Genomic DNA, 26538 nt, shown 5'->3' with positions numbered 1-26538 from the left:
TATGGGAAATTCTAGAGTAAAAACTAATTTGAAGCATTTTCAAATATATTTTCTCATAAATATGACCCATATGAATTTTCTATTAAATAAGTACAATTAGAACAGATAAAGATGCATAGAGAAGCTAAATAAATTATCTAAATTATTAAGCAAGACAATCAGAATTCATTTTCTAACTCAAAATAACATGTTCATTCTTGTTTTTTCCACAATTATAAATTTAGTAATATAACACAATGAATCAGTAATGACTGATTTCCTATATTTTCTTCACTTTAATCATTAAATGACATAGGTTAAGTATTGTGCTTAGAATAGTAAAAATATAAAGTTTAAGAAAAGAAAAAAAAACTAGTAATTTGCCTTTAAATCTAGGTTTCTTACTATATTCTTTTATATCTGTTGCCAAGTACTTTTCCTGAACATAATTACCAGTAATTATTCTCTGTGATTGCTATGTGCAAGTCACAGACATTATCATTACTCTAATTATAATACAGTTAGCCAAAGCTGAACTGTTAAATTTCAGTTCAATTAAATGTTTGTTTTGCAGACTATTTATAAATATGACAGATGTATACTGCTCAAAGATAATAAAATTTGATATACTTTTCAGAAGCTGATATAAAATATACAAAAACATTAAAAGGAACAAATTGGGCAATTTTGTAAGGACTACAGCTGTTAAAAGGATATCAGGGCAGCTCACTAGGATTTTAAAGATCTTCTGCCAAAATAACCAGTGAATGGCTCTTTCTATAACATTGAAATTAAAAACTGCTGAGAGTGAATATATTATAAAGTAATTTGAATTTATTCTGTGAGGAAAAAACAGAGGAATAAAAGTTATCTTTTTTGTTGTAAATTTTATCATAATGAAATGTATATAACACAAAAGTTGCCATTTTAACTATTTTGAAAGTGTACCATTCAGTAGCATTAATTATATTCACAGTGCTGTAAAACCATCACCACCACCTATTTCCAAAACTTTTCATCACTGCAAAAAGAAACTCTAGCAATAACTCTCCATTCTCCTCTCCACTTTCTTCTCATCTAAAGCTTCCAGTCAACTCTAATCTACTTTACGTCTCTATGAATTTGACAACTCTAGATATTTGATGTAAGTGAAATCATACAATATTTGTCCTTTTGTGACTTTTTTTGATTAGCATAATGTTTTCAAGGTTCGTTTATAGCATGTATCAGAACTTCATTCCTTTTTATGGATAGTTCATGGTATGTTTATACTCACATATTGTTTACCCATTCGTCTGTTGGACATTTGAGTTACTTCCTTCTTTTGCATATCATAAATAATGTTGTAATGAACTCTAGGATACAAGTATCTGTTTCAGTCTCTGTTTTCAAATCTTCTGGGTATATACAGAGGAGATGAAGTGCTGGGTCATATGGTAATTATATGTTTAACTTTTTAAGGAACTGCTAGGTTTTTACAGCAGCTACACCATTTTACATTCCTACTAGCAGTGTACAAGGGTTCCAATTTCTCCACATCCTTGCCAATGCTTATTTTTCATCCTTTTGATTACAGTCTTCCTAGTAGCTGTGAAGTGGTATCTCATTGAGTTTTGATTTGCATTTTAATGTTAATCATCTTTTTCGTGTACTTATTTTCCATTTGCTTAACTTCTTTGCAGAAATGACTATTCAAGTCCTCACCCATTATTTAATTTGGTAGTTCGCCTTCTGTTGTTGAGTTGTAGGTAGTTTGCCTTCTGTTGCTGAGTTGTAGGAGTTCTTTACATATTCTGTGTATATACCCTTGTAAGACATGTGATTGGCAAATATTTTCTCTCATTCTGTGGGTTGTCTTTCTTTCTCACAGATAGTATCCTTTGATGCACAAAAAATTTTCAATTTTAATCAAATCCAATTTATCTTTTATTTTTGTCTTGTTACCTCTGCCTTTGGTGTCATACTGAAGAATCCAGTGTCAAATCAAAGGTCATGAAGATTTGCCCCTATGTTTTCTTCTAAGAGTTTTATAGTTTTGGTTCTCAAATTTAGAGTCTTTGATCTGTTTTGAGTTAATTTTTGTAGATAATATACACTAAGAGTTCAACTTCATTATTTTTCACGGGGCTATCCAGTTTTCTCAACACAATGCTGAAGAGAAAGAGTTCTGTTTTTTGGTTTTGGTTTTGTTTTTTGAGAGAGGGTCTCGCTCTGTCACCCAGGCTGGAGTGCAGTGGCACAATCTCAGCTCACTGCAACCTCCGCCTCCCGGGTTCAAGCAGTTCTCCTGCCTCCATGTCATCAATGCTCTACTTTTGATCATTTCAAGGCTGGCAATTCCCAAACTGTGATTTACTTTTTTAAGTATCCTTATGCTGGCATGGAAAATGGGATTCTCTTTTTATTTAAAAATGTTTTTAAGCTAACATCAAAAGTAAGAGATGTTCATAATCAAATTTGGATAGTAACAGTAAATGAAAAGGAGAAAATAAAAACAATAATTCAGAGAAAATCACACATAACACTTTGGTTTCTATTGTTATAGTGTTTCCTCTCCTTTTCTAAATATCTTTCTAGATATGTCATATTTATCTATGTCAGGTATTCTAAAATATAACTTTTAATGGCTAATAGTATACTGTATCTGGACAGGCCAAAATGTATTTAACCAAACCCCTATGTAAAACATTTAAAAACTGCCCTGTCCAATGTAGAAGCACAAGCTACAAGTAGCTAATTAAATGTAAGTTAAAGTAAAATTTAATATGTAATTCCACAACCATACTAGCAACATTTCAAGTGCTCAACAGTCACATGTGGCTAGTGACTACTATATTGGATAACACAGATAATAGAATCTTTTCCTCATTACAGAAAGTTCTGTTAGGACTGCTTCAGATTGTTTCCAAATTATCCCTATTATAAACAACCCCAAGACTGTTGTAAATAAACTTTAATATACAGCTCTGAAAATTTATTTGGAATAAACTGCTGGAAATGAGTTGGTGGTTCAAAAAGCATACAAATGTACACACTCTGGAGACTGGGTACAGGAAGATGTTTTACCCCCATGCTGTTCTCTTGATAGTGAATGAGTTCTCCCAAGATCTGACGGTTTGATAAGGGGCTTTTCCCCACTTTGCTTGGCACTTCTCCTTCCTGCCACCATGTGAAGAGGGATGTGTTTGCTTCCCCTTCTGCCATAATTGTAAGTTTCCTGAGGCTTCCCCAGCCCTGTGGAACTGTGAGTCAATTAAACCTCTATCTTTTATAAATTACCCAGTCTCAGGCAGTACTTTACAGCAGCATGAGAACAGACTAATACAGAGGTTAACAATAATATACAGGAAAAACTGACACCTTTTTTTGTAGTTTCTGTTTTATGTGACATGCTTAGAAAAGGCTTTCCTGATTATATATTCAACCCTGTTTTTAGTACTTTTATGATTTCATCTTTTACATTTAAATAGTAAAACCATATAGAATATACACTGGCATATAGTCTAAGACAGGAACTGAACATAATTTTTCATATACATTATATCATCATATTATCATAATATTCTCAAATCTCAATACAACTCACAGGGGTAAAGATTGATAATAGAATTCATCGAAATTACTAAGTAGACATCCAATTCAGTCACTCTTATCTGAAATAAGAAAACTATGGTTTTACATTTTAGAAATGCAGCTCTCAGGGTTTTGTTTTTCCAAAAAATATCATTCCCACTCATTCTAGGCAGTAGAGCTTTTATCTTCTTCAAAATAAAGAGAAAAATGAATCATATGTAAATAATTTCAGGAAACAGGAAAAGTAAGTATAAAAATAGTCAAAAAAGATTGAGATCTATTTCCAGATTCATGAAAGACATAATTATATTGACCTATCTGCTTTCCTTTCATAAAATAAAAGACAATTTCCTGGAAAGGAAAGAAAAGACAATTCCAGGGCAAATGTTTTCCTATTCTGGGTACTCACACCAGCATATTTTCTTACTGGCAGAATCAGCAGTGCTTTCAATACTGAAATTAAACGATCATTACTTTTGTCTCTTATTTACTACTTCGGATTTTATTAGTCTCAAAAATAACTGAATCGTGTTTTGTTAGTGGCAAAGTTGCAGTCTCTATTATTTGTTCTTGTTTTCCTAACCTTTAAAAAAGAATAGCATTGATAAACCTACAATTACTAAAATTCTGTAAGTTCCACATTTCCACATAAATATTTATTAGTTGTTACTTTTAAAAATCAATTTCTTCAAAAATAAATGAGCTCTAATAAGAAAACTTACCCTCTCCCTAAACAAAATACTTTCCCCTCAGGCAGAGGGAATCATTTTTCCTACAGTTTCATGTAACAATTGGTACCTTCCTATACAATAACATTTATGTGTCGGCCTATCCTGCCAGCCTGTGAATTCAGGCCAAACCCTATGTTCTTTCTCCATCTCAATCTCTTCTAAGAACTTAGCACAGAGACTGGTAAATAATGAAGGCCAGGATGCCTTCTTCTAAAATGAAATGAATAGACATGGCTTATCCAAGAACAACTGCCCCGCTTCTAGTAATCTACTATATTCGTTTGCTTTTCATACTCGAACAACTGCCCCGCTTCTAGTAATCTACTATATTCGTTTGCTTTTCATACTCCTCCTCTACCTCTCTCTCTTAAGCGGTGCTTTTATTTACATGAAGAGGTAATTTATTAATAAGAGTTTTTAAGTACAACCTTCAAACTGCCACACTATATTTTAGCAATACAGGAAATAAAATACTCTTAGGAGACATGTTATTAACATTTCCATTTCACAAGTGGGAAAACTGAAGCTAAGAGAGATAAGAAATATGGCTAAGAACAGCACCAGTAGACCACAAGGCTAGACACTGAGGGTTTCTAACTCCACGTAGTGTACTTTGTACTACATCAAGCAAAGAGTTTTCAGACAAATAATTCTTTAAGAAAGCCTCAGGTATACTAGAATACTTACACTGACCCCAGCGCCCTGTCCTGGGGTTCAAATAATTTGGATAAAGACCATTTGGACGATCCATTTTCTGAAGTAGTTTCCGAATGTGCATAACCTAAGTAAAATAAAATTAAGAATGCAATTAATAAAAGAAGTGTCATCAAGGCTTGGTGTTAATGTAGGCTTTGTGTTTTTCCTTACTCAGAGTCTATACCTATTCCCTGCCTTTGTGTGTGTGCTGGAGGGGCAGGGGGGAGTCAACAAAGCCTTCTATTTCTTAAATGAGTCATTTTTATAAGATATGTGTTATTTTAAAATCAAGCAATAAAAATAATACAGAGGAAATAACACAGATAGAAACCATTTTAAATCTCAACATGCTACTGCCTAGAAATATCATCTGAAACATCAGTTATAAACATCATTCCAGACACAGTCAACATGTATATATTCAAACATAAGAACAGAAATAACTTCACGGGAATTGAATCATAAAATGCCATTGTATTTTGAAAAGTATTAATTTGAATTGAACAGATCAAAAAGTAAATGAAGTAAAACAAACTGCTGAACTTTAAAAATTGTTCCCACAATAGGTATCTTTAAGTTCCTGAAATTCCAAATTTTAAAATATCTTCCTGAGGGTAATGGGGAAAGAAAAATCATGAAATATATTAAGAAGCCGGAGACTTTCCTAGGGATTTATTTTGATTCAACTCTAGATTGGGTGAACTTTGTAAGTGCTTTTAAGGGAGCCTCTGGGGGTGGGAGGAGGTGTTATGTTCCTTGTATCTTCTTTGTTTGAGAATATTGTCATTACATTTGATGAATAACCTGGCTGGTATAAATGACTTGGGAAAACCCTTCTTTTTCAGAGGACCTGATATATACTTCACTTTTCTGGACTTGAGTACAATATTAATTCTTCTGCCACAAGGTTTCCCATTGTCATTCATTTGGCTGGATTTTGTCTTTAAGTAGTTTTAGGAATGGACTCAAGGATGCTGTCTGTATTCCCTGTGTTCTTTCACGTTTGAGACCAACACTATGTATAACAATCTCAATCTGAAAAATTCCACAGACTACTTTTTAGATAGTTCTGAATGATGTTATAAAAGGGGAGAAAATTAACTCTTCTGTCATCCAAAAACTGTATACTATTCAATTCTTTCCGCCTTTCTTCCTTATCTGTCATTTTCTTTCTAACTCTTGTCTCTTTTTATTTCCACACATTTACTAGTTTTTCTCAATTTTGTCATCTAAGCGCTTTATATTTTGAACACTGTCTTTCTTTGTATTGCTTCCATTTTGGCCTTCATTTTGTTGATAACTATTTTTTCTTATATTTTGTTACTGACATGAGATCTTATTGTCTCTGAGCAATTGTATCTCTGTTTATATACTTGTTCTACAGAGATGAAATCTTTATTATGTATTCTCTCATGGTGATATTTGGTCGGAATTTTCAGTTGCTCTTTTTACATATTTTGTGGCCACCATTTTCCTTCCTTTTTTCTGGTAATATCTTTGTATAAATTCTGTACCTGTTCTTTTTTAACAAATTACTCATTACTGTTTTCCTGAAAGTTTTGACATAAAACACCAGGTAAGAGTCCAGATATAAATACGTTTTTTTAGACTTTGCTTCTCCCCAGCCACTTGAGATTGGAAATGCAGCACTGCTCACAATAGTGAATCTGTCGTTCATTCCCTTCTCTCACCAAAGTCCGCAGGCGCAAACAGCTTATCTGTGAGAATCCTTACTGACTTCTGTTTTTCCAGCTTCTCAACACATTATGTTTAGTAAGGTCCAAAGAAGTACACCCCATCAGCCTGTGATCCTGTTCTCATTGCTGCTCATAAGAATTTGAGTTCTGTATGTCAAGTTACACCACCTAATTCAGAGAACTGGGCTCTACTGGTTTTGTATTTTGTAGTCTGCAGCCCCAAACATCCTCTCTTCTGTTTATACCAAACCTCTCTCTGATCTTTACTGCTTATATGCCTACTTTTCTTCCTATTTGGTGATATGAAGTATCTCTTAATTTTGTTAAACATGGAATTTGTAGTTTTTTTTTTTTTTTTTTTGACAGAGTCTTGCTCTGTCACCCAGGCTGGAGTCCAATGGCTCAATCTCAGTTCATTGCAACCTCCGCTTCCCAAGCTTGAGTGATCCTCCCACCTCAGCCTCCCGAGTAGCTGAGGAGTACGGGCATGCGCCATCACACAGGGCTAATTTTTGGTAGAGAAGTGGTTTCACCATGTTGCCCAGGCTTGTCTCGAACTCCTGAGCTCAAGCAATCCACCCACCTTGGCCTCCCAAAGTGCTGGGACTACAGATGTGAACCACTGTGCCCAGCAGTGTTTCTTCTTGCTGCTTTTAGGTTAATTCCTATGATTTAGGTTTTCTACTTCAAGAAGGACCATATGTTAAATTATGTTTATTTTACAAATTTATTATCTTTTTAATCTCTGCTTTTCCTTTGTTTTGTCTATGACTATCTCTTGCTTTTATTCCATGTAAGTAATCCAGTTTTTCACTATATGCAATGAGTTCTTTGTTATTTCCCATTTTATTAGCTAGGGGATACATCATTTTAAGTCTCCATTTGTTTCTTTAGCTCCACAATATTTTTGTATCATTTTATTGTTTTATTTTGGTTTTGAGTTCTGTTAAATTTAATTTCTATTATAGTATGAATTACTCATGGTGACTTTTTTTTTTTTTACTGTTTTAAAAATTTGAAACTGGATTCTTTATCAGTCTTTTACATGCTATATACCACTCCGCTTTTGTTTCCAGCAGTATGTTTGCACAATTGCCATGCTTTCTGTTTTATATTGTTCACATTTAAAAGGGTCAGTTCTGGCCTGAACTTTTTAATTTCTCCTTGAGTTCTTCGTGGGGGTGTGTGTGTGTGTGTGTGTGTGTGTGTGTGTGTGTGTGTTTCTCCCTTCCTCGATACAATTTGAGATCTGGAGTACTAGTGTACTTCTATCTGATCACTTGAAGCCTATGTGTTCAATAAGGATGAGAGGTGAGAACTCTGCTGGAGCTGTGGACAATTAAATATGTGATGCTCTGGGCACTGGCCTCCTTGGCAAGACTGATAGGGAATACTAGGAATTTGTCGACTCTCTTTTCCCAAAAAGGTTTCAGGATAGGGTAGGGAGCAGACTTATGTCTCACGCCAGAAATCAGAAATCTTTTTGTTTTTGTTTTTTTATTTTGGTTATCAAATATGACATGAAGTTACATCCTTTCCTTCTTTTATTGCTTTTGATGAATTTTTACTGTCTTTATTTTTTTTTATTATTCATTTAGTCAGGACAGGGAAAATTCTGTCATCTAGTTCCGTTTTGCTGTATTTACCTGAAAATTCTTCTCTGTTGAAGTATTTCATAAACAGAAAGGAATATACATATATATCTCAACTCTACTCACATGTCAATTTAAGAAATACAACACTACAAGCATGTTTGATGGTCTGTTTACCACTACCCATTCACATACTACTGCCTATATCCCAGATGTATCTGTAGTCTTGAGTTTCATATTTGTCATTATCTTGACTTTGTGAAAGCAAACTATATGAATTGGGTCATTCCCATCATACCCAACTAATTCAGAGTCAAAGGGCCCAGCGGAAAATCACCTGTGGCACATAATACTGGCTCCAAAAATTACGTTTTCCACAAGCTCAGCTGCTATAACCCTAACATTATAGTTTTACCTACTGCTGTCACCAATCAGGGCCAGACAGCTTCTAGAAGCTTTACTCGTGTCAACACACTTCCTTTCAAAACGATATGTAACATTTCTCCTCTAATAAAACTTCCAACCTTCTCTTTGTTTTCTGGATGGATTGAGGACCAACCACCCTACTCTGTGTGTATGCCTTGAATTGGAATTCTGTGCTTCCAAATAAAACATTTAATTCAGAGATTCATCTCTGTATGTTATTTTTACTTCAACAATTTATCAAAACTATTTTGAATCCCTAAGCAATATACTGTTCAGCTTTGTTTTGAACTTTACAAAAATTGTATCATATTCTTTTAACTAATGGATACAAACATAATTCATATTTTCATTGCTGTTTTGTATTTTATTATATAAACTGCCAATACAAACAATGCTTCTATGTATATAATGTAAATGTACATACCAAATAATGGAATTGCTGGGTTATAGGGTATTTTTACTAAGTAATATTTTTTGTTTCCCATTGTAAAAATCCTTTTTACCCCAAGGGCATATATTTTTTATTCTCAAAATGTCAGTGTTTTATTTTTTAAAGTTAAGCCTTTAATGTTCCTGGAATTAACTATTATAATCCACAGTGCAACACTTGTTATAACAAGTTTCTACATATATGTAGGTCTGTTTAAAGGCTATCTATTCTGTTCATCTGTTTGCCCCTATTAACAAATACTACACTGTCAATGTTGATAATTGGGCAATGTAAATCCAGCCAGGGTGTTTTTCCTCACAAGTGTCTAGAATGTTTCTTTACTGTATAAATTCTAGAAGTGTCTTTTCAAGCTCCATTGGGAGGAAAACGGCCATTAGAGATTTCACTGGCACTGAATTTATGCTACAAATTTGGGGATGACTGAAATTTTTATGATATTGTTTACCTATACATAAATATGATATCCCTCCATTTATTTATATCCTCTTCAATGTCATTTAATAAAGTTTTGTATTTTTAAATTTTAATTTTTAATTTTTATGGGTATGAAAGAGTTGTACATATTTTGATACTAGCATATAACAGGTCATGATAAAATCTGAGTAACTGAAATGCCCATTACTTCAAACATTTATCATTTCTTCTGTTGGAAATATTCCACATCTTCTCTTCTAGCTATTTTGAAATATACAACAAATCATTGTTAGAGTCACTCTATTGTGCTATCAAACATTAGATCTTATTCATTCTGTGTAACTGCACTTTTGTACCCATTAAAAAACCCCTTTTTATCCTTCTCTCCTCACTACCCTTCCAAGCCTCTGATAACCATCATTCTATTCTCTACTTCCATGACATCAATTTTTTTTTAGCTCCCACATATGAATGAAACATATAATATGTGTCTTTCTGTGCCTGGCTTATTTCACTTAACATAACGTCCCCCCAGCAGTGCCATCCATATTCCTGCAAAGGAAAGGATTTCATTCTTTTTCATGGCTGAGTAAAAATTTGAACTTTATCTTTTGTTAGATTTATTTGTAGGAAACATATATACTCTTGCTCTATTACATAAGGTATCTTTTTGCAAAATGACATTTTCTTGCCTTTTGTAGCTGGTGTAGAGAAATACTACTGATTTTTAACATCCATATTGATCATCTATTTAAAAAACATATTAAACTCTTATTTCTAGTAATAGGTCAATAATCACGTAATCTGTGAATAACTACTATTTTCTTTCTTCCTTTTCAGTTCTTAAACATCTGGACAAAGACAGAACATATTTTGTCTTTCTTGTCTTACCAGGCTGGCTAGGTACTGCAGCACAATGCAGCATAAAAATAGCAATGAAATTTTTAAAAAATGTAATAGTAGTTATAACTTCTCAAATAACAATAAATATTTTAAATATGTCCTAAATAGAAAGGACATTTCTTTGAGTAACTTCAAAAGAGAATATAAAGGCTAAAGCCCTAATAAACATATATCTAGAAAGGCAAACATTTTAAGCATTAATCAAATCTTTGGGCCAATTTTGAAGGACTCTTTATAACAAACAAAGAAAAGAAGGCAAGAAAACAAACCTTTTTGTAGTAAATCAGGTCCCCTGTCAAGTAGCTGAGGTGGATGAACTCCATATGTAGTGTACCAAATTCAGCCAGAATGCTGCTACCTGCAGATGCCCAGCCCCAGTTTCGCCCTACTCCACTGAATGAAAAGGAAAAGTAAAAGGAGACAGGATTGGGAAAAGACCAAAACATTTGTTTAATGAATATGTAAATTTTAAATAGATCTCTTAGAAATTATTATATTTGACACAATAGCTTATTTATATCTAAAATTGCATTAAAAATTTAAATAGGTAATAAATCCATGTTCTAAAAATTAAAACAGTATTTTTAAAATCCAGTAAATATATTTCACCCATTCTCATCTCCATTCACCTCACCAGGCCCCAAAGAAAATCACTTTCATTCCTTTCTTAAGTATGACTACAGAATGTTTTATGCAAATGTAGGCAATCCAAATATATATTCTCACTGTCCTCCTTTCTTAAACAAAACATAGCAAGTTGGTGGTCTTCCCGTATCAGTTCACAAACAGTTTTCTCGTTTTTTTTTTTTTTTTACAGTTGTACAGAATTCCATAATATTAATGATTCTCAAGTGGAATGCCCCACCCTAGAGGCACATGAAAATGTGTGGCAGCATTTTGAGTTGTCTCAAAACTTGAATGTGCAACCTCCACTTATTGTGCCAGGTCCAAAGTTACAAACTGCCCTGTAGCAAATGATTGGGACAGTATCATACAATAAAGAACTGGTTTGCACCAAATGATGATAGTGCCTGTGTGAAAATTAATATATTATATAAACATACACAATTTGTCTAATAAATTCCCTAATGATGGTCCCTTGGGCTATTTCCAATATTTTGTTATCATGAACATTTTTCAGTGAATAATCTCATAAACATTTCATTTGTGCAGATATAATCTCTAGAACATGCTCTTGCATTTTCTTTTTTTAACCTGTTCAGTAATTTTTTATTTGAGGCCAGACTACATAAATGAAAAATTGTAGAGGGTTTGAATTCCATTATCTTCTAAAAAGGTTAAATTTCTTCTAAACACAGACTGAGTAAACGCAGACTATATTGTGTTTTAGGCTTTGTTAAAGCCAGTCCATTTCCGTTTTTACCCCAACTTCCAGAAATGGACCTGGGAATTTCAGTTGGAAGCCAGGGGTATTTACCAAGGGCACCTAAGCAGCCTAACCTGTTTCCCCACTATCATGTGGCTGTTAAATTTTCTCCTTAGCCCTTTAATTTCCTTCTGCTATTTTCTGCTGGGTTTCTTTGAGTCTTGTTTGCCCTATATATGTGGTTATAGAATCACCAACGATTTGAGGGAAATTTGTCCATAAATTTTGGGCTTTTCCTCTGCAATTTCTTTCCATATGAGATTTTGTCCCTATGTTTCAGTCATTTTAGCAGCTCCAGGGCCTGACCATTGTCTCCTCTGCCCGAAATGACTGCCACTTTAGATATGGCCTCTACTGCTCTGAACACGATTTAGAACATATCCTCAGGGAAAAAGCCAATGTTTACATGGTGATGACCTTAGGATCACAGTCCCTCAAGTTCTACCTGAGTTAATTGCATTTCAGTGTCTTCAAACCATTTGGTTTTACATATTTTGTCTAGCTTTCATGACTGCTTTTGGTAGGAGGGTAGTCTGATAAAAGGTATTTCATGGTTGGAACTGGAAGTCTAGATTGTTCAAGCAGCAGAGTTCCTAGATTATTCCTACAAGAACTCTAGACCATTCTCTAGGATCTAAAGGGAGAAGTATAAATATAAATATTTTTGCCAGGTGGGGTGGCTCACGCCGGTAATCCCAGCACTTTGGGAGACCGAGGCAGGCAGATTACCTGATTTCAAGACCAGCCTGACTAACAGGGTGAAACCCCATTTCTACCAAAAATACAAAAAAATTAGCTGGGCATGGTGGCAGGTGCCTATAATCCCAGCTACTCGGGAGGCTGAAGCAGGAGAATCGTTTGAACCCGGAAGGCGGAGGTTGCCATGAGCTGAGATTGCGCCATTGCACTCTAGCTTGGGCAAGAAGAGCGAAACTCCGTCTCAAAAAACATATGTATTTATACATATTTTTTCTCACCTTATCTTCACTTGTATTCTGTCAATTCCACATCTTATATTTTATTTGTGTTTAGAAAACATTAAAATAAATGTAAGAACATATGACAACCTTGCTTAAAGTTCCTTGTTTAGTGCTATTTTTAAATTGTCTGAAAATATGGAAGGCAAATACCACTAAGATATTTTATAGCTAGAAGTGAGAATCAGAGAATAAATATGGATATAGTAACTACATAAAACAGTCATTCATTTCACAAATGTAAGTGTTTACTATGCTGTGAGAGAGTGGTGAACCTGACATATACTATTCCTGCTCCTACAATAAATAAGATCATTTTAAATAGCGATAGTTGCTATGAAGAAAATTAAAAAGGAAAAATAGAATGTTGAGTACTAGGGATAGAGAGTGAGTTAGAAAAAAGGCTCTTTACATATTATGTTCAGAGAAAATGTTTCTAAAATGATGTGATTTGAACTGAGACCTGAATGATGAGGAGCCAGTAATGAAAAGATCTGGAAAAACAGAATTCCCAGTAAGGGAAACAGCAAATGTAATGGCCTTGAGGGAAAGGAAGGAGGCTAGTTTGGCTAGAGTTCAGAAAGTAAGGGGAAGTGAATGACACAGGATGAGGTTAAAAAGCAAGGTATAATCTGGACTATGTAATAATTTTGGAGGCCATGGTAAAATTTTAGTCGTTAAGTGTGATGGAAAGTCACGAATAACTTTAAGGATTATAACATACTTAAGGAATAAAGCATACCATTTAGAAAGATTAACTAGGTTTCAGCATAGTGGATGAATTACAGTGTGGTCAACTATAAAAACAAAACTTAGGAAGTCCAACAGTTTGCCATTCTCTATAAAAAGAACTTCTAGCCAAAAGTCAAAAAGGAACACTTTTCAAAATACTAAATTCTAAACAAAGTTTTTACATTTTTTACATCATGTCACAGGAAGAATCTAAAATATTAAATTTGATACTTACATATAACCTAGCAACTCAGAAAAATAAGAAAATTCCTAAGAACAAGATATAATGCTGCTGAGGACAAAAATATTCCAACTTAAAATGATGATGAGCTGCCAAAAAATAACCGGATCATAATTTCATGCAAATTCATGTTTTGTTTTTTTCAACTGATCAAAGTAAAACGTCTGGATACTGAAATTTACATATATACTCAGAGAACCTGAGTAACAAAAAATTTGCAAGGAATACCAGAAAACAAAAACAAGCAAGCAAAACATATGATGTTTCTCTTACCTGACCACCAGCAAAAGGAAAGACTCTAAAAATGTTTGGTAAACTCTTGACAGTAAATCAACCTAAGCATTCTACAATCATATTAAATTGTTTTGATAATGAGTCTTCTATATTTTGATTTGCATTTTGTTGAAAGTCAGTTGAATATATTTAATCAATGTATTGAAAGAATGGAGTAAAGCTTTCAGGAAACTGTAATTATTGGAAACAAAGCTTGCAAACAGGCTGATACTGAAATGCATTCCAACAAAAGCAAGGAACGAACTAAAGAAATTAAAGCATTCAATGTGTAAGTTTAAGTTGAAGTATCTTCATTTGTAGGAATAATGGTTTGATGGAGCTCCTATTTTCAATTAGATTTATTTACACTGTATACTTCAATGGAATGAAATTGAGAAGCTATATGATTCTGTGTCATCTAAACTGGAAGATTACTTAAAATAATTACAAATAAAAGTCAATGTAAAAATATCTCAGATTTGTAGAAGGTATTCTGAATGAAAGCAAAAGAATGGCATTTGTAACAATATCTGGTCTGAAATACTTAAACATTTTAATATGCAGAAATTTAGAATTGAGAATATCCTGCAATTAAGCAGAATTTGCTCTGAGCAACTGTAGGGAGAATACCTTCTCTAATAAAAGCATGCAAGAGTCAATTGAAAGTGCCAATAATTTCAAATTTAGATAAATACACAAGAATATATGTTTTTAATAATTTCATTTTAGAATATAGGTTTACAGCAGAATTACTTTATAGGATGCCCAATAAAAATAAAATAAAACCAATTTGTCGGTGATTAAATACTCTGAAAATTAAATAGTTTTAATTATTTCAGCTCCCCCATTCATTCTGAAATTGTACTCTTATGAATAACACACTATATGGTTATTCTCATTATATGATGCCATAATCTGGCTTATAAAATATTAATATAATGTAAATATTTTATGTATGATATCATTTATGTGGCAACATATTATTTTACCTTATATGTTGGACTACCAAATTTGCTTAACAAATGACCTTACTCTTGAACGTTCGACCTGTACTTATGATTTTGTGAAATATGCTGTGATAAACATTTTATAATGTCTTCCTTAGTCCATACATCCAATTTCTTCGGGTATATTAACAAAGGTTGAATTGCTTTAAGGGCTTTTGACAGATAATACACTAGTCTACAAGTAAAGCTGAAATGTAAGAATGGCTTTCTTCTCACCTTTTTATTATAGCAGATGCTTTAAAAATGTTTTAAGTAAAAAACTTCCTTGACAGCAGATGAATATAACAACTTTAATTTTTATTTTTAAATGAAGTCTGATTTTTGTTACATTTTCATTTAATTTGAGGGGATATGTAATATACTCATAATTTAAAATGTTAAATGGCACTGAAAAAGCGTAAAGTAAAAAAAAAAAAAAGTCTCTCTCTAAGACCTCTACCTCTTCCAATCACTCTCAGTCCCAAAGCAATCTGTTAACACATTCTCATCTACCCTTTTGGAAAACCGTATGCCTACATAAGCATAATTTGAGTTGTCTATTACATTTTAAATACTCATTGGTCTCTTCTAATTTTAATTCTGTATTTTTACAAACTTTTTTAAAAATATGTTTTCAAAGTTAAGATTGTCCTTCAATTATAAGGTAATGTTATTTTTTGTTACTACACAGCCCCTCAGCCAAGCATAGGATCTGGTTTATTTTTAACTATATATTGACGTATAATTTACATACAAAAATGCATCCTTTCAGGTGCACCATTCAATGGGGTTATGACAAATGAAAACAAAGATTGGTATACAAACCAAGTCGATCCTTCCAAAACATGTCCTTATCCCTTTTGCAATCAACGCACACACTTCCCTACCAAGTCTCAAACAACTCTCAATCTGCTTCCTCTCACTACTGATTAGTCTTGCATGTTCTAAAATTTCATGTAAACATGATACAGTATATGCTCCTATGTTTGGCTCTTTCACTCAACGTGTCTTTGAGATTCACCCATATTGCTATGTGCCTCAGCAGTTAAGGTTCTTTTTATGGCTAAGTGGTATTCCATTGCATGAATATGATAACTATTTATCTATATACCTGTTGATATGATAAACATTTGAAAAACAGTCAAACTGTTTTCCAAAGTGTCTCTACCATTTTACATCCTACCAACCTAAGTTTACTATCTTGCCTTTTCATTGTCTATTTTTCCCATTAGTTGTTTCGTTCTCCATTCCTGCCTTCATTTGGATTGAGTAGTTTTTAGTATTCCACTTTCTTTACTGGCTTATTTTTTTACGACTGCTCTAGGCATTACAACATAAACCATTAACCTTCCCACAGTAGACCTTTATGTATTATATCACCTCACATATAATATAAGGGCTTCACATTTCTATACTATCCTCTGTGTAACTGTGGTAACAAATTTTTCTTCTATGTATATTATAGGCTCCACTATGCAAGTTATTATTTTTGCTTTAAACAAAGACCAAAACAGAAAAAAATAAGCATTTTACATTTACTCAAATATTTACTGTTTCCAGTGCCCTTCCCTTCTTTGTGTAAATCTGCTTTTCCATCTGGTATCATTAGAAAGTTCCTTAAAATTTCTAGCAATACAGGTCTGTTGGCAATAAATTCTCTAAGCTTCTATTTGCCTGAAAATGTCTTAATTTCACCTTTGTTTTTAAAGAATATTTTCAGTGGCTATAGAATTCGAGATCGACTTTTTTCTTTCAACAGTTTCAAGATGATTCAATTGTTTTCTGGATTGTATTGCTTATGATAAGAAGGAAGTATTTCTATTTTGGTTCCCCAGTGTAAATGTCTTTCTTCTCTGGCTGTTTAAAACTTTTCTTTTTCTAGTCACAGATTTTCAGGCATCATGTTTCTTTATATTTATCCTGCTGGGTTCCAGCAAATGTTGAAATCTGTGAATTTACAGCTGTTTAACAAATCTGATAAATTTCTAGACATTACTTCTTTAAAAACAGGCATATCTCAGAGATATTATGGGCCTGGTTACAGACTACTTCCATAAAGCAAATATTGCAACAAAATGAGTCACACAAACTTTTTCATATCCCAGTATATATACAAGTTATATTTACATTACACTGTAGCCTTTTAAGTGTGCAACAGCATTATTTTGAAATAATGTTCATATCTTAATTTGAAAAATGCTTTATTGCTAAAAATGCAAATGATCATCTGAGGCTTTCAGCAAGTCATACTCTTTTTTGCTGGTGGAGGGTCTTGCCTTGATAATGATGGTTGCTGACTCATCAGGGTGGTGGCTGCTGAAGGCTGGGGTGGCTGGGTCAATTTCTTAAAATGAAGACAACAATAAAGTCTGCTGTATTGATTTGATTCTTCCTGTTTCAGTTCTGTGTAACACGAAAGATCTCTCTGTAGCATGTGATGCTGTTTGACAGCATTTTGTCCACAGCAAAAATTCTTTCAAACTTGGAGTCCACTCTCATATCCTGACACTGCTTTGTCAACTAAGTTTACGTAGTATTCTAAATCCTTATTGTCATTTTGACAAGGTTCATAGCTTCTTCACCAAGAGTAGATTCTATCTCAAGACCACTTTCTTTGCTCATCTGTAAGAAGCAACTCCTCATCCGTTCAAGTCTTATAAGACTGCAGTAATTCGGTCCCATCTCCAGGCTCCACTTCTAATTCTAGTTCTCTTGCTATTTCCACCACATCTACAGTTACTTCCCCCACTTCAGTTTGAACCCCTCAAAATCACCCATGAGGACTGGAATCAAATTCTTCCAAACTCCTGTTTGATACTTTGACCTCCTCTCATGAATCACGAATGTTCTTAATGGCATGTAGAATAGTGACTCCTTTCCAGAAGGTTTTCCATTTCCTTTGCTGAGATCTCTCGCAGGAATCACCATCTACGGCAGCTATAGCCTTACAAAATGCAATCCTTAAATAGTAAGACTTGAGAGTCTTAATCACTCCTTGACCCATCGGCTGCAGAATGGATGTTGGAAAGCATGAAAACAACATTAATCTTGGGCATCTTCACTGCAGAAAATGGGTGACCAGGTACACTGTCAATGAGCAGTAATATTTTGAAAGAGATCTTTTTTGCTTAGCAGTAGGTCTCAACAGTGGGCTTAAACTCTGCCATCAACAGATGTGCTCTCATCTGAACTTTGTTTTTCTACTTACAGACCCCACAGGGAGTAGATGTAGCAAAATTCTTAAAGGCCCTAGGATTTTCAGAATGGTAAACAAGAACTAGCTTCAACTTAAAATCATCAGTTGTATTAGCCCCCAACAAGAGTCAGCCTGTCCTTGAAAGCCAAGCATTGACTTCTCTTTAACTATGAGATGGCATCTTCTTCCAGTAGAAACTTGTTTCATCTACATTGAAAATTTGTTGTTTAGTGTAGTCACCTTCATCAATTACCTTAGCTAGATCTTCTGGATCACCTGCTGCAATTTCTACATCAGCACTTACTGCTTCACGTGTCACATTTATGGTATGGATACGGCTTCCTTCATTAAACCTTATAAACCATCCTCTGTAAGCCTCAAACTCTTCTGCAGCTTCCTCACCTCTCAGCATTCAGAGAAGTGAAGAGAGTCAGGGCCTTGCTCTGCATTAGACTATGGCTTAAGAGAATGTTGTAGCTGGTTTCATCTTCTATGCAGACCACTCAAACTTTCTCCATGTCAGCAATATAGCTATTTCACTTTCTCATCATTCATGTGTTCAGTGGCACAGCACTGTTAATTTCCTTCAAGAACTCTACCTTTGCATTCACAACTTGGCTGACTGTTTGGCATGAGAGGCCTAGTTTTTGGCATGCCTTCCTCACTAAGCTTAAATTTCACGTGCCTTCCTCACTAAGCTTAATTATTTCCAACTTTTTTTTTTTTTTGAGACGGAGTCTTGCTCTTGTCGCCCAGGCTGGAGAGCAGTGGTGTGATCTTGGCTCACTGCAACCTCCATCTCCCAGGTTCAAGAGATTCTCCTGCCTCAGCCTCCCAAGTAGCTGGGATTACAGGCATGCATCACCACGCCCAGCTAATTTCTGTATTTTTAGTAGAGATGGGGTTTCACCACATTGGCCAGACCGGTCTCAAACTCCTGACCTCAGGTGATCTGCCTTCCTCAGCCTCCCAAACTGCTGGGATTACAGGTGTGAGCCACTGCGCCTGGCTGGGTTTTGTTTTTTGTTTTGTTTTGTTTTGTTTTTTGAAACAGGATCTGGCTCTGTCCCCCAGGCTGGAGTGCAGTGGCACGATTTCAGCTTACTGCAAGCTCTGCCTCCTGAACTCATGCAGTCCTCCTACCTTAGCTTCCCAAGTAGCTGGGGCTACAGGTGTGCGCCATCACGCTACATTAGTCCATTTTCACACTGCCGATAAAGACATACTTGAGACTGGGCAATTTACAAAAGAAAGAGGTTTAATGGCCTTACAGTTCCATGTGGCAGGGGAGGCTTCACAATCATGGTGGAATGTGAAAGACACACCTCACATGGTGGCAGACAAGAGAAGAGAGCTTGTGCAATGAAACTCCCCTTTTTAAAACCATCAGATCTCATGAGACTTATTCACTATCACGATAACAGCATGATTCAATTACCTCCTGCTGAGTCCCTCCCACAACACATGGGAATTCAAGATGAGATTTGGGTGGGGACACAGCCAAACCGTATCATCCGGCCCCTGGTCCCTCCCAAATCTCATGTCCTCACATTTCAAAACCAATCATGCCTTCCCAACAGTCCCCCAAAGTCTTATTTCAGCATTAACTCAAAAGTCCACCATCCAAAGTCTCATCTGAGACAAGCCAAGTCCCCTCCACCTACATGCCTGTAAAGTCAAAATCAAGTTAGTTACTTTATAGATACAATGGGTGTGCAGGTATTAGGTAAATACAGCCATTCCAAATGGGAGAAACTGCCAAAATAAAGGTCTACAGGCCCCATGCAAGTCTGAAATCCAGTAGGTCAGTCAAGTCTTAAACCTCCAAAATGATCTCCTTTGACTCTATGTCTCACATTCAGGTCACACTGATGCAAGAGGAGGACTCACACAGCCTTGGGCAGCTCTGCCCCTATGGCTCTGCAGGGTATAGCCCAACCTCCTGGGTGCTTGAACCAGCTGGCACTGAGTACAGCTTTTCCAGGTGCATAGTGCAAGCTGTTGGTGGATCCACCATTTTGGGGTCTGGAGGATGGTTGCCCTCTTCTCACAGCTCCACTAGGTGGTGCCCCAGCAGGTACTCTGTGTTAGGGCTCCAATCCCACATTTCCCTTCAGTACTGCCCTAGCAGAGGTTCTCCAAGGGAGAGAGCCCTGTCCCTGCAGCAAACTTCTACCTGGACATCCAGGCATTTCCATATATCCTCTGAAATCTAGGTGGAGGTTCCCAAACCCCAATTCTCGACTTCTGTGCATTGGCAGGCTCAATACCACATGGAAGCTGCCAAAGCTTGAGGTTTGCACCCTCTGAAGCCATAGGCCAAGCTTTAGGTTGGCCCCTTTCAGCCACAGCTAGAGAGGCTGGGATGCAGGGCACCAAGTCCCTAGGCTGCACACAAGGGGACCCTGGGCCCAGCCCATGAAACCATTTTTTCCTTCTAGGCCCTGGGCCTGTGATGGGTGGGGCTACCATGAAGACCTCTGACATGCCCTGGAGACATTTTCCCCATTGTCTTGGGGATTAACATTCGGCTCCCTGTTACTTATGCAAATTTCTGCAGCAGGCTTGAATTTCTCCTCAGAAAATGAGCTTTTCTTTTCTATCACATTGTCAGGCTGCAAATTTTCTCAACTTCTATGCTCTGCTTCCCTTATAAAACTGAATGCCTTTAACAGCACCCAAGTCACCTCTTGAATGCTTTGCTGCTTAGAAATTTCTTTGGCCAGATACCCTAGATCATCTCTCTCAAGTTCAAAGCTCCACACATCCCTAGGGCAGGAGCAAAATGCCACCAGTCTCTTTGCTAAAACATAACAAGAGTCACCTTTGCTCCATTTCCCAAGAAGTTCCTCATTTCCATCTGAGACCACCTCAGCCTGGACTTTATTGTCTATATCGCTATCAGCATTTTAAGTAAAGCCATTCAACAGGTCTCAAGGAATTTCCAAACTTTCTCACATTTTCCTGTCTTCTTCTTCTCCAACCTCTGCCTGTTACCCAGTTCCAAAGTTGTTCCACATTTTTAGGCATCTTTTCAGCAATGTCCCACTCTACTGGTACTGTTGCTTCACCTGTCACCTTTATGTTTCGGAGGCAGATTCCTTCCTTAAACCTCGTGAATCAACCTCTGTAAGCCTCAAACTTTTCTCCTGCAGTTTCCTCACTTCTCTTAGCATTCACAGAAGTGAAGAGACTTAGGGCCTTGCTCTGCATTAGGCTTTGGCTTAAAAGAATGTTGTAGCTGGGTTCATCTTCTACACAGACCACTCAAACTTACTCCATGTCAGCAATATGGCTATTTCACATTCTCATCATTTATGTGTTTCACTGGCTTAGCATTGTTAATTTCCTTCAAGAGCTCTTCCTTTGCATTCACACCTTGGCTGACTGTTTGGCACCAGAGGCCTAGCTTTTGACATGACTCTCTCACTAAGCTTAATTATTTCTAGCTTTTTTTTTCTTTTGAGAAAGGGGCTGGCTCTGTCACCCAGGCTGGAGTGCAGTGGCAGGATCTCAGCTCACTGCAAGCTCCGCCTCCTGGGCTTAAGCAATCCTCCCACCTTGGCTTCTCAAGTAACTGGGATTACAGGCACACACCACCATGCCCAGCTAATTTTTGTATTTTTTGTAGAGGCAGGGTCTCACTATGTTGCTCAGGCTGGTCTCGAACTCCTAGGCTCAAGCAATCTACATGCCTCAGCCTCCCAAAGTGCTGGGATTACAGTGTAAGCCACCGCACCCAGACTATTTCTAACTTTTAATTTAAAGTGAGAGACATGCTATTCTTCTTGTCTCTTGAATACATCAAGGCCATTGAAAGGTTATTTATTGGCATTATTCTGTCTCAGGGAGTAGGGAAGCCCAAGGAGGAGGAGAGAGAAGGAAGAATGCACTCTGTGGAGCAGTCAGAGCAGAGACAACATTTAGTGATTAAGTTTGCCATCATCTATGACTGCTTGTTCATGGTGCCCTATATAATTACTAGAGTAACAAGAAAGATCACTGATCACAGATAACTATAACAGATGTAATAATAATGAAAAGCTTAAAACTATTGTGACAATTATCAAAATGTGATATATGCTGTTGGAAAAATGGCACTGATAGACTTGCTCAACACACAGTTGACACAAATCATCAATTTGTTAAAAAATAAAAAGAAAAAAAGCAATATCTGCAAAGAACAATTAAGTAAAGCACAATAGAACAATTCATGCCTGTAGTTTTTCAGCCACTCCTCCCACTCCCAAATTCGCCACTCCCATCACTCCATTACAGGTATGTTAAACCATCTGACACTGCCCCATAGGTAACTGGATATGCTTCTCTCCATACTCCAGCTTTTTATTTCTCTTTCTGTGCTTCGGTTTAGGTGGTTTCTGTTGTTTTGTCTTCAAGCTTACCGATCTTTTCTGATGCATTGTCAAATCTGCCTTTAAGCTTGTCAAGTAAATTTTTTATTTCATATATTTCTCACCTTTAGAAGTTCTACTTTGGTCCTTTTTAAAATCTCTTTTCCCATTCTTCACATTTGCCTTTAAATCCTCAAGCACACTTACAATAGCTATTTAAAGTCCTTTACTGCTGTCTTCATCACCTCTGTTATTTCCATGTCTGTTTCTATGAACAGATTTTTCTCTGGGCTACAGAATAATTGGCTACATTTTTCTGCTGCTTCTTTGCATACCATAAAGTAAAGTAATTTTGGATTGGATTACGGATATTATAAAAGTTTATTGTTGGATATCTGAATTTTCTTTCTTTAAAACATGTTCAGTTTTCTTTTAAACATATTCAGACAAGCAGAGAGCCAAATCATGAATGAGCTCCCATTCAGAACTGCCGCAAAAAATATCCAGGAATACAGCTAACAAGGGAAGTGAAGGGCCTCTTTAAGGAGAACTACTAGCTACTGCTCCAGGAACTCAGAGAGGACACAAGCAGATGGTAAAACATTCCATGCTCATGGATAGAAAGAATTAACATCGTGAAAATGACCATACTGTCCAAAACAATTTATAGATTCATTGCTATTCCCATTAAACCACTCACATTCTTCACTGAATTAGAAAAAACTATTTTAAAATTCATATGGAACCAAAAAAGAGCTCAGATAGCCAGGACATTCCTAGGCAAAAAGAACCAAGCTGGAGGCATCACATTACTCCACTTCAAACTATGCTATTAATAGCAAAAAAAAAAAAACTTGCAATTTACATGACAAAGTACTAATCTAGCTAATATACAAAAATATCTTAAGGATTGATTTTTTTAAAAAATAGCCAATAAAAAACAAACAAAGGACATAAAAAGGCTATCCACTGAATAAAATAAACTCAATCTCACTCAAAAATTAATAAAACAAACATTGAAACAAGATTTTATATTTACCTATCTGATAAGTAAAAGTAAACCGTATTTTCAAAAGGTTAGATAAGAGTTATTGTCACCCACTTATTAAGCAAATGTCAACTGGCATATCCTCTCTAGAACACAGTACGTTATCAATAGAAAAAAAAAATATGTAATTCTTTGATCCACTATTTCTGCCAAAGTCATACCAACACATGTATATGTACACACACACACACACACACACACCATTTCCAACATATGCAGGATACTTCATCCAATATTTTTTGATAGTATTAAAATCTAGAAATAATCTATTAGTTCACTAATACAGAATTAATTTTAAGTCAATATTTTCCTAAGCATTGTATTATGAAGCTCTTAAAAACTATGAGATAAATATATATAAAGTGTTGATACAAAATATTTTTCTAGACCTATTGCTAAATGATGTAAAATGTCAATATTGTCAGACTGAATAACAAAATTTGGATTATGATCCAAACTATATGCTATCTCCAAAAGCAGCACTATAGTTAAAACAATACAGTGAAGCTGAAAATAAATGGAAAAAAGATAAACCATGAAAACAGTAAGCATAAGGTAGAGCAGCTACATTAATATCTGATAAACTTCAAGACAAAAGCATTACCAGAGATGAAGACACACTGTAATAACAAAAGGCTCAAGTCATCGGAAAACATAATAAATGTCTAAGTACTTGAGAGTAAAGCTTCATCAAAATGTATGAAGCAAAAAATTGATAGAAATAGAGAAGAGACAATTCCACAGTCATACTTGGGATATTTTAACATTTCATTTCAGGAATGCATAAAACAATTATACCAAAAAATCAGGAAAGATATACATGATCTAAACACCACTAACCACCTTAACCTAACTGATATATACGGAATGTTACACCCAACAACTGCAGAATACACATTCTTATCAGGTGTATTTACCAAGAAAGACTACACGCTGAGCTATAAACAAGTTGTAATAAATTTGAAAGGATTCAAATTGTAGAGTAATTTTTATGACCACAATGAAATTAAATTAGAAATGAAAACAATAAGATATCTAAGAAACCACGTAAAATTTGGCAATTGAACCACACAATTATAAAAAAAACTAATGCATCAAAGAAAAAGTTCTACAGGAAATGAGAAACTATTTTGAATTGAATAACAACAAAAAAAAAATCAAAATTTCTGGAATGTAGCTAAAGCAGTCCTTGGAGGGAAATTTATAGCTCTATAGAAAAACAGTAGTTTATGGCAGGAAAAGAGAGAAAGGAATAAGATAGGTGTAGAAAGATACAACCTACAGTTCCAATGTAAGAAGCCAGAAAAAGAGCAAAGTAACTCCAATAAGAAAAGAGAAGGAAATAATAAAAATAAACCAGAAATCAATAAAACCAAAAACAAGTTAAAATTAACAAAAACAGAAGTATTTTTTTTGAAAAGATTAACAAATTTGACAAATGCCTCAGTAAACTAGTAAAGAGAAAAGAAAGAATACAAATTACTAGAATCAGGAATGAAAGTAGTTGTCGCCACAGAATCTACAAAGATGAAAGGTAAAAGAAGTAACACAAGAACAACTTTACACCAAATTTTCTAATTTACGTGAAATAAAGAAATTTCTTTAAAATTAACTAAAACTGACACAAAATAAAACAAAATCTGAATATAAGATATATGTTTATATATACCTTATATATATTATATAAAGTATATATAAATTTTCATATATACGTATATATATAAATTTACACACACACACACACACACACGAAAATTTGGGCAGCGTGCAGTGGCTCACACCTGTAATCCTAGCACCTTGGGAGGCCAAGGAGGACCACTTGAGCTCAGCAGTTTGGGACCAGACTGAACAAGACAGTGAGACCCCATCTCTACAAAAATAAATAAAACTACCTGGGTGTGGTGGCACACACCTGTAGTCTCAGCTACTACAGAGGCTGAGATGGGTGGATCACTTAAGCCCAGCAGGTCAAGGTTGCAGTGAGCTGTGATTGTGCCATTGTACTCCAGCCTGTACAAAAGAGCAAGACCTTATCTCCAAATCAGGCCCCTCCAAACACACACACACACAAATTTTAATTTGTTATTAAAAACTTTCCAATAAAGAAAATTTCTGGCCCAGGTAGTTGCACTTAGGTCTATCTATCAAACAGTTAAGAAAGAAGTAACTACAGCACTCCATGAATTACTTCTGAAAAAAACGATTTTAATAATTTAATAATGCCTCATTTAAAGAGACCAGGTAACTCACACCAAAATCTGACAAAGGCATTCCAAAAATAAAATTCCTACCAATATCCATCATATAATTTCAAAAGGTATTAGGAAATAAAATACAGCAAAATATAAAAAGGATACATTTTGGCCAAGGAATATCTAAGAAATTCAAGGTTGATTTAACATTTGAAAATCTTACACGTAATTTACTATATTAAAAGAATAAAAGTGAAAAACCTTATGATTATCTCCAAAGATGGAAAAAAAAGTATCTGGCAACATTTAACGTCCATTCATGACAAAACAACAACAATAATATCTCAGTGAAATAGGAATAAAAGGAAATTTCTTCAATCTTATAAAGGAAATTGATGTAACTGATGAAAACTCCACAACTAATGCCATACTTCAATTTTTTTAGAAAAGCAGTATTTCAAAGCTTTTATGGAAATCTCAAAGAATGTAAAAAATATATAGATGGAGACAATTTTTTTAACCAAGACTGTAAACTAAAAGTTATAAAAGATATATTTGAATATATAAAAGTTTAAAACTTATTAATCATAAATTATTATAAAGACAGACTAACAGAAGAGTAGAGAGAAAAGAATTCTATAATCTACAAAACACCTTATAAATTAATTAGAAAAAGACAAAGAACTCAAGCA

General features: G+C 35.1%; 1 protein-coding gene across 2 annotated transcripts in view; it reads right to left on the bottom strand.

Moving 5' to 3' along the window:
- MAN1A2 (mannosidase alpha class 1A member 2) overlaps positions 1–26538 on the bottom strand; it is a 168465-nt gene that overhangs the window by 65898 nt on the left and 76029 nt on the right. For both annotated transcript variants that reach the window (XM_050779005.1, XM_050779009.1), the window contains exons 7-8: positions 10732–10855; positions 4971–5064 (exon numbers count right to left, since the gene is read on the bottom strand). In XM_050779005.1, the coding sequence (XP_050634962.1) occupies positions 4971–5064; positions 10732–10855 (218 nt within the window). The remainder of the gene's footprint in view (positions 1–4970; positions 5065–10731; positions 10856–26538) is intronic.

Source organism: Macaca thibetana, chromosome 1, assembly GCF_024542745.1.
Source record: "Macaca thibetana thibetana isolate TM-01 chromosome 1, ASM2454274v1, whole genome shotgun sequence".
Classification (NCBI taxonomy): domain Eukaryota; kingdom Metazoa; phylum Chordata; class Mammalia; order Primates; family Cercopithecidae; genus Macaca; species Macaca thibetana.
The sequence above is the reverse complement of the archived record's forward strand: the minus strand, read 5'-3'. Positions and strand labels throughout refer to the sequence as shown.